Here is a 9,483-nt window from a genome sequence, read left to right as displayed (position 1 = left end):
CAGTGATGGACTGGCGATCCCTCGCGGGACTTTATAGGCTGGGTTAAAAAATAAACAAATAAATAAACTAATAAAAAAATTAATATATAATTTTTTTCATATTTTTAATTTATTTATTTATTGTTTGACTCTTGAATTTGTATCGTAAGCATTTAGCTCGTCCTCTTGGTCCGCAGAAGGAACTTTTTTTTTAATGACTTTTAATCTGAAAGCGCCAGCCGGAAGCTGCGGCCGCCCCTTGAACGCGCGGCCTTGACCGAGGTCCTTCCATATACCCCGTGATCGCCAAAACAACACAACAAAAGTGTTGGGAACATGGCAAGCGGAGAGGAGGCCACAAAACGCCCCCTGGTGCCCTCCTCCTCGGTCGGCCTGGAGGACCTCTTCCCCTCCGGGGCCTCGGAGCAGACGTGCGGGGACGGGAACCCGGAGCTCGACCGCCTGCGGGAGCGTCTCCAGGCTTGGCTATCGCAGTACGAGCCGCTGCTGCTGTGGGTGCAGCGGCTGCTGGTGTGGGAGAGGCCGCTGTACAGCATCTCAGCCGCCCTGACGCTCAACACTTTATTCTGGTAACCGACCGCTCGCTGTTATTTTATTTATTCATTTATATATTAACACTTTTTTAGCAATTAATAAAAGCAGCGTTTAAGCGGATGCCAGCGCGAATAAACGTCAAGTGAAGTTAGCTAATCCCACGTCTTTTAGCCTGATGCTAACCTAGCTTGTGATTTAAACACAGCTAGCACGGGAAGCTAGGACCGTGCTCCCTGCTTGGAGGGGAGGGGGGGCGAAATACGCCGATGGGCAAATAAACAGCCAGTTATTTTCAGCCCGAGCACCTGCTGGAGTTTTAAACAGGCATTTCTCGTGGCGCTGCTGAGGTGTCAACCCGGCTGTCAGATAGCAGCAAGCACCGGGGGGCCGTGAATGCATCAGCAGGTTCTAATGCCAGCCGGATCTCTGTGTTTTTTTTTTTTTTTTTTTTTTGGCACCCACAGGCTCCTGTCGTCCACCTCCCTGCGGCCCCTGTTCCTGCTGAGCGTGTCCCTGCTGGGCCTGATGCTGCTGGAGAGGTGGAAGCCCAAGTTGCCCATCATCACAGGTGAGCTTGCACGTGATGTGGATGCGCGCGGCGCCGCGTTTGCCATAGGGGGGCTGCTTGGGTGCAGCATTTGGTAGGCAAAAGCGATCCGGCTTTGACCGCAAGCCCATAATATAGCTGCACTGCAAAAAAAAAAAAAAAAAAAAAGGGAACCGGAAGGAAGTAAAATGTTATTTAAATGAAGGTGTTTTGTCCATGATTTGAGCAGATAAATAGGATTATTCACCAGCAGGATGGGTATTTTGACCCCTAAATTAAGATATTTGCGGTTGGAATGAGACGATGGAGACGAGTGCAAAAAAAAATCGTATCATTTAAGCTCAAATCAAGGACACATTCACTTATTTAATTAGAAAATGTATCTTTTTATTTCCCTTCTTGCAGTCAATTCACTTGTAATGGTTGTTTTATTCGCTTAAGAACAGCGACGGATATTTCAATACTGTTTTGCAAAGTAAACACGTTAGTTAAATGAGACCCGATTTTCGTTAAATGAACAATCCTAAATGAAAGGACATGTATCATCTGAGAAGATTTCCCTTTCAGCTGTTCCTGCTCGCAGTTCGCCGTAGTCGCATCGTTTCCTTATGCACGAATCTGAGAAATATGTTAGCAAAAAGCACGGATAAAGCTCTTCCTGTCCACTACAGGATACTGGAAGTCTGATATAGATCGACGCTGAATCCACAATGTGCACGACAAGTCGACACAGGACAGAAACAGTGGCAGCGTTCATGTTAAACGCCTCCGCTTTGGTTGCGACCAGCATTGTGGCTCTGCTGCGTCACCAGGATGTTTATACATAAATATATGTATGAGTCAATACAAGGTCCTTGGATTCTGATTTAAGGACTTTAATATTTAGGCTCTTTAGGTAAGACGGCGGCGTTTGATTCCAACAGAAAGGGAAGGAGTGTAACTAACCTGTTTGCCTGTTTATTTATTTATTTTACCCAACAAAGTGCACGCTGTTGGGCGGCGCCTTTTCTAGGAATTCTCTGCTGCATTTGTCGAAAAGGGGAAAAAATACGTCTCAGTGTTTGACTTGCTGATCATCGGTCAAGTAAATGAGCCGTCTCTTAAAACGCTGTGATGCTCCTGTCAAGTTTATCTGTATTTTTGTTTTATTTTAATATAGTTGATAATTTGCATCTTCAAAAAAAAACATTTTATTTAGTTTTTCAGATTTGTTCATTCCGTTCAGTTAAGTTTGGTTTATGCAACAGAATTTTCTCCTTGTTTACACAATTTGACTTGTTTTATAATAGCTTTTATTTTGTTTAAATATTTTTTTTCTGTCTTTTTTTTAATTTAAAATCTTATGTAAATTAATTTATTAATATTATATGCGATTAAACACTTAATGAGTTGTCAAACCGTGAATCATATTAACTGCAACAGCTAAAGAGAGACTTTATAAAAATCCATGTCTGTGATATTTTGACGTCTTGATTTCCTATAAAATTAAATTAAAAATAGGCTTTTAACTAACTTTAAAATGCAAATACTGCTCGCTCTCTGATAATTCATTTTGTATGTTTCTTCTTTCCTCCTACAGTCCAACATGCTGAGGCCGAACCTTTGCAAAGGTCTGCTTAAAATAAATCTATTTTCAAAGCGTTTTTATTCACTTCTTTTTTTTTTTTTTTTCTTTAGAGAAATAAAATGTTTATCATAAAAGCATCTGTGGAAGACTTTTACCCGTCCGTTCTGTCCAATCAGCACGCCTACATTTTAGCTGTGCATGCTGATGCGGATTTCTTCCCTTTTTTCTCCTAATAAAGCCCGACTCTGAGTTCGGAGCATCACCTGCTCAGCGTGCCTGAGCTCAGCCACCACCTCGCCGAGAGCTACCTGACCTGCTGCCTGTATCTGCAGGAGACGCTGCAGTACAAACGCAGGAACCACGGACGGGTACGCGCCGACACGAAATCGACTCAAACCATTTTTTCTTATTTTTAAGAAATGCTAATAACACGTTGGCTATGACCTCTGCTTTCTGCTCCCCCAGTTCTGCATGATGATGTGCAGCGGCTGCTTTGCGCTCGCGCTGGTTGGACACTATGTGCCAGGAATCATGATTTCATACATCATAGGTGAGTCATTTTGGGTCTGAACGGCACGCAGAGACGCCGTTGAGGCGTCTGGGTGTCGGGACAAACGCTGGAAAACGAGTAAACGCGGCACTGACGGGCTCCTGTCAACAAAGACGCTGGGATTCAAACATTATGCAGACAGGGGCGCGTTAAAAGCGCTGATTGCATCACGTTATTGTAAACGTTATATAAAGATGTGTCAGAATCTCTGAAATTACTTCTTCTTTTTTTTTTTTTCTTTTTTTTTATAACGGGAACGTTTAAGAAATGATTATGCTTAACAAAATGACCAGTGCTACATTTATTGTTAGCTCTTGCAATTCCTTTAAAAAAAAAAAAATGAGTCTGAGTGTCTGGAAACTTTAATTTGTCATCAGGCTCCTTGTTTCCACCCTGTGGTATAAATACGACGTGACGCAGAGCCGGTTCTCTTAACGAGGGGGAGAACAAAGACAACATGCCGTCAAATGCTTCAAAAAAGGGGGCGTGGCCCAAATCGAAAGGCGCGTATGTGGAAACGTTTGGCGCAGTGAACATTTTTAAGCGATATCTGATGGCTTCTGCCAGAGACCTCTGTCATCAGTGGGCCTTTGGCGGCATAACGATCCGACACATACGACCCAGCAGCACCTCACTCCCCAAACTTCGATGCTATAGGAAACTTGGGGAGAAAATCTGGCTGATCTAAGCAGGTTGTGCAAAGTGAAATAAGCAAAGATCCTTGTATGCTCCAACCTTGTTACCTGCTTTAAAAAGCTCATAATCGATCACTATACTCTCTAAAAACTGTTATATCTTATTGCGCTAAGTTAATCCCGACTGAATAAATGCACACCAGTAATAATAATTTCTAATTCTATTGTTGCTGCTATAAAAGAGCTGTTTACTTTAACGCTGTTTGCTCGGTTTTACCAGAGGGCGCCGCGGGCTTTTGGCCTGTTTGTTTTAGCCTTTTTTTTTTTCTTTTTTTTTTTTTTTTAATGAAGCCGTCCACTCTTTCTGTACGCTTGCATATTTTCAGCCCTAAGCGTGCTGCTGTGGCCCTTGGTGGTGTATCACGAGCTGATCCAGAGGATGTACACCGGCCTGGAGCCCATCCTGATGAAGCTGGACTACAGCATGAAGGGCGACACCGAGCACCGCAAGCACGACAAGAGGAGTGAGTGCTGTCTGTGCTCTTTGTCACAGCTTAACTCTTTTATTTTTCTCCCTGTTTCTGATAAGACCTGCCTCATGTTTGTCTATTCGTGTGTCTAAATCTTTTTGCGCAGAGGTAAAAAAGGAGGTGGAGGAGGGGGACGAGCCCAGAGCCGAAACGGAAAGCGAGAGCGAGGAAGAGGAGGAGGAATTGTCCTGTTTTGCTCCAACGGTACGGACCGCGAGCCAGAAGTGTACTGAGAGTACACGTCCGTGTGTGTGTGTGTGTGTGTGTGTGTGTGTGTTGCTTTAAATAGTGGGGCCGCTAAAGGAGGCAGAAGAGGTGCAGCTTGGATATATTGCATGCTGAGGTCAGCACTCGCCTCTATGATGCATTGTGCTAATGGAATGAAAACTCGGGGCTGCGGCGCTTATTTTTCCAGGCGCCGTCGCATTCCCGCAGCGCAACTGGAAGATTTAAGAAAACATTATGTTTCATTGGATTGTTTCTAGATCTGGTTCAGAGAAGTTTATTTCTAGGCACCTATCTGTACAAAATAAAAAGTCAATAGGTGTGTTTTTGTCCTGGCTTTTGGAGGAGGAAGGGTGAATTTAGCATCAATATAGTGCTCCTGCAAACCAAAGAGTTTCCTTAAGATTAGCCGAACGTGATCACGGTTCCTGCTGGGGGACGTGAAATCAGAAAGTAATCCAACATGGACTTGAGTTTAGTCGTTTTAAAAAGAAAAGTAAAAGCTGTAAGTTAGACTTGGACTCTATGCAGTGGGTCAGCATCCCTAGAAAACACCTGACCCGCTGTAGATTGCAACTATTTTGTTCCCACGTGAAGCTAGAAATCTTAAGCTGGTGTCTGTTTTTCATTAAAAAGGTGAAGCTCTTAATTATTTATTTATTTTCTACCAGTTTCTTTTTCTGCTCCCACCTACAGCATAAATGGTGCCAGAGCCAATTGAAGGCAGAAAAGCTCTCTTCACGTTTGATTGGCTCTTTCCCTCTAAGCCCGGAATATAAAAGATACATTTTTGTCCCGTTTCCTACAAAGTAAAATTTGTCTGAAGTAAAAAAAAGCCTGCTTGGTCTTTGTGGAAAAAGAAACCTCGTTCAGATTTAGAAAAGTTTAGTATGTTGTGCCACGTAGGGTTCTTCATAAAAAGAAAAACGTCATAAAATGAGTTACAACTAGGGACGTACCAATATGATATATCTGATAGTCACATTTAATTTCCCTTTAGGATTAATAAAACAGGCGCCAGCCCCTCAGTGTCCATGTAAGAGTTTTATGATTTGAAAAAAAAAGCCGTATATCTGATTAGTTTATGGGCCGTGTGTAAGTCTGATGCATCTGTGTCACCATCAGGTGGATGTAAAGACTACGGCTCTGGCCATGGCCATCACAGACTCCGAGCTGTCGGACGAGGAGGCGTCCATATTGGAGAGCGGAGGGTTCCCCGTGTCCAGAGCCACCACGCCTCAGCTGGCCGACTTCTCTGAAGGTACGTCGTCAGAGCGGCGCGCGTAGATCTCTGCCGGCTGGCTAACGTTCTCGCGGCGCTTCTGTTCCAGAGCCGGACCAGCAGAGCTTCCACGCCGACCCGGACGAGGCCTTTCACCGGGATCTCCCCGAGTTTCCCTCCGTCGAGGAGTTCCCCTCCCTGGAGCACGGCCTGCTTCACTTCCCCCTGCGAGGGGCGAGCCAGGGCGACGGAGCCCAGGCGGAGAAGGAGCCGCTGAGCCCCGCCACCCTGCTCATCCAGCACCTGGCGTCGCCGCTGCACTTCGTCAACACGCATTTCAACGGACACGGCCAGCCGCCCGGGGGAGAAGGAGCCGCCGCCGCGTCTGCCCCGGCCGCCAGGGAGGAGGCGCAGGCGGAGGCGGTGAGCCAGGGCACGCAGCGCTCCCTGGAGGCGTTGAGCGAGGAGATAGTGAGCACGGCCATCTCCGCCGTCGTGCAGAACACTCTGTCGGCGCTGCTGCGCTCCGGCGAGGAGCCCTCCCTGGCCGACTTCCTCCCCACGGAGACCTTACCAGGCGCCCTGGATTCGCCCACCCCGTCCACCGACACGGCCGACACCGCGGTGCTAGCGCTGGATCCCGACAGGGACCTGGAGGAGGAGGAGGAGGAGGAGGGGGCCGCGGCAGGAAGCGGCGCCGGCGACGAGCACCCGGACGACACTCTAGTTCCAACGGAGGAAGAGGACTTTGAGCTTTTGGACCAAAGTGAACTGGAGCAGGCGGATGAGGGTCTGGACAGAGAGGAGGGGGACGGGGAGGAGGGGGCGGCTCCAGACGCGCCTCAACAACCACAGTTATAGCCCCTGGTCCCCACCTTCCATCTGCTTTTGTTTTATTTGTATGTTAAACCTCCATCATATCCATACATACCCCTATATATCTATATAAAACGCATTAATCCAGGAGTTTCATAGTGTTGGATGGGGGGTGGGGATGGGGGGGGTTACTCTGCTTTAACATTTCAAGATTCTTCTCAGATTTGGTTTCTGAATTGTTCCTAATTCATCAGGCGGCATTCAGTGAAACAAGGCTTTACTGTACCTTTTTTTTTTTTTTTTTTTAAGGAGGCATATTATTGGGGGTCTTTCATTAGGAGCTACCTGCTACAATGTGTTTACAGCTTTATTCATAGAAAGTCAAAACTCACTCTATTACTTTCAGCGTCCTGTAATCTAATTAAATGTTGGTGGTTACAGTAAATTAGCTCCGGTCGGTAATGCTCTGTTCTTCCAGGTAGGAAATGATGCAAAAAAAAAAAAAAAGAAAAGAAACTCATGGCCAACCAGCAATTTATAGTTAAAGTGGAACTTCTTAAATATTTCCTTTTTTTTTTTTTTTTTTTAATCTTCACAGTGCCAGTCAGAGGTTTACTCATCATGGGAAATTATCACAGTTCCGGGATTCGTTTCAGCCTCTTTTTTTTTTGTTTTCGGCATGGAATGATATTTTTATATTTTATACACATTGTTTGTAGATTTTTTTTCTCTAATCCATTGGATCATAATTTTAAGAGAAGCTCACAAGTCTTTAGCCAGTGTCATCTGCGTTTGGAAGCACCGTGTTAGCCCTGCGTTCATTATTTCATTACGCTGCTGACAGTGTTACCACACAGCGTGATGCTGCCGCCACCACGCACCATCATGCTGCTTATAACAGAACGATGATCCAGACGTAGACGCTAAACTTCAGGAGCGGCCTGGACGAACACGCGTGGACTAAATTATAAAGTTTGCTCTGTGTGCCGACTCTGCGTTTTCTGGTAACATTCTAGGTCAGAGTTGTGCCAAAAGTTTTGTCGATCCCGCCGAAAAGCTCTCCATGAAACATTTCCCCAGATATTATATTTTTTTTAGTCTATAAATGAAGTTTAGACCCCTAGGAAATCCCCAAATTACGGTTATTTGTTTGGAAGTCATGCCCCCCCTGATAGAAATGGCTAAAACGAACGGCACTGATGCCCAATATGGCTGAATTTAAACCTCTGACCACAACCAGCCGAGCACAAATCTGTCCCCTTCACACGCCCCTGTTGGTACAGTAGAACATTGTGTATTTTTTTTCCTTTTCCTCCTGATGTCTGAAGCAAAACCTGAATGAAGGATTACGAGGCGGTGATCAGAATCTGGGTTCTGACAGGCCCGATGAAGCCCGGCAGCCTGGTTACAGTAATAACGCCCCAGCTCCCCCGGCTGGATCTGTCCAAGAAGTTCACCAGAAGGACTTAGATGTATAACTATTAATATATGCTATAAATTATTTAAATTAATCACCAGCTGGTAAAAGAGAAACCTTTTAAGAGGGTGACTGAAAAGTTTATTTTTTATCCTTTTTGGCTACCATAATGATTGTATATAGGTGTTTTAATGACACAATGTACATCCGGGTGTAAATTGTAGGAAAAGTACACGAGTCCCTTACTGAACCTCTACGTTTTAGATTAATAAAGCAAAAACACTTTTTATTGAGTTGTTGCCTGAAAAAAAAAAATCGCAGCTTTTTGACGTTATTGGATGTTAATAATAAAGAAATGATGCACACAAGTGACTTTCATGCAAGGTGGGACGGAAGAAGGATGGGATCAATTCTAGTTATTTATTTATTTTTTGTCATTTGTGCACAATTGGTCCATTTGTGACTGAATTTTCTCCTGAACTCGAAAAAAATATAAATATATATAATGATAGGCCCTACATGTGTATAGCTGTTGCTGGAGTATGTATATTTCCCCATGTTCTTTACTGTTCATGCCTGCGGTGCGTCACGCATGTACGACTGTTTTGTTTAATGGGAGATGTGGGCTTCCCTCCCTCCCCCGCCCGAAAGAAAAAAAAAAAAAAAGGTTGAACAATTAATTTACAATTGGCTTTTAAAATCTCTGCTTTTATAAACCACTCAGCATCCGACTCTCAGGTTTATACAAAGCGAATGCAAACACTGCAGAACATGTATCCATTTCCTGACCAGTCGTAGTGTATCGTATTTCTACTAACCTCTGATCTGTTTATCCCCCAGTTGTTAATAGTGTAGAAATGGGAAGAAGAAGAAGAAAAAAAAAGTTGGAAAGTGTATTTTCTGCATGTAAAAACAGCACTCTGTTTAAGTTCTCCTTGTCTACAGACAAAGTACTGCACAACTTGTGATGGAAAGGAAGAAAAAAAAAACACAAACCATTGAACGCTTCAGGCGAAAAGAGGTTCAGTCTGTTTGATATTTTGTTACTAATGATGGGAATAAAAGTGTAATGTTTAAAAGTTATCATCTGTACATAGAAATGGGTTGGTAAAGTGTGACATTAACAAAAACAAATGTGTTCGGGAGTCATGTTTTATGCTTAAATACTATAAAAACAGACGTTTAACAAACCACAGTTCTGAGAGAGAGAAGATATATTTTCTAATTTTTTCATTTTTTCCACAAAGTTCTCAGTTTGATCTTTTATGTCTAGACATAAGAAGAAAAAATAAACCTGCTGTGGACAATTTTAGCAAAGCAGATTTGTTGATGTTAAACATGTTAAAATAAAATTAAAAAAAATAAAGCTCATGTGAAAAGGACGAGAATAAAAGGACAAACTGAAACAAAGCGAGACTGGAGGATGGAATTGATCAAACC

The 9,483-nt window shown here is 43.9% G+C and overlaps 1 protein-coding gene across 1 annotated transcript; it reads left to right on the top strand.

Annotated features, from left to right (window-relative positions):
* The first annotated feature begins 243 nt into the window (after positions 1–243).
* On the top strand, positions 244–9,238 carry retreg2 (reticulophagy regulator family member 2). The gene is made up of 9 exons (XM_036127920.1): positions 244–569; positions 999–1,102; positions 2,661–2,691; positions 2,887–3,016; positions 3,114–3,198; positions 4,220–4,357; positions 4,470–4,567; positions 5,714–5,849; positions 5,920–9,238. The coding sequence occupies exons 1-9, from the start codon at positions 316–318 to the stop codon at positions 6,669–6,671; spliced, it is 1,728 nt and encodes a 575-aa protein (XP_035983813.1). The 5' UTR covers positions 244–315; the 3' UTR covers positions 6,672–9,238.
* The last annotated feature ends 245 nt before the right edge of the window (positions 9,239–9,483 follow it).

Source organism: Fundulus heteroclitus, chromosome 24, assembly GCF_011125445.2.
Source record: "Fundulus heteroclitus isolate FHET01 chromosome 24, MU-UCD_Fhet_4.1, whole genome shotgun sequence".
NCBI classification, from domain to species: Eukaryota; Metazoa; Chordata; class Actinopteri; order Cyprinodontiformes; family Fundulidae; genus Fundulus; species Fundulus heteroclitus.
The sequence above is the reverse complement of the archived record's forward strand: the minus strand, read 5'-3'. Positions and strand labels throughout refer to the sequence as shown.

Bases quoted from the DNA above. Each gene is read 5' to 3' on its own strand.
- retreg2 (XM_036127920.1), top strand. From the start codon at position 316: ATGGCAAGCGGAGAGGAGGCCACAAAACGCCCCCTGGTGCCCTCCTCC. The intron at 1,103-2,660 runs GTGAGCTTGCAC...TTCCTCCTACAG, and splicing joins CAAGTTGCCCATCATCACAG to TCCAACATGCTGAGGCCGAA. The intron at 5,850-5,919 runs GTACGTCGTCAG...CTTCTGTTCCAG, and splicing joins GCTGGCCGACTTCTCTGAAG to AGCCGGACCAGCAGAGCTTC.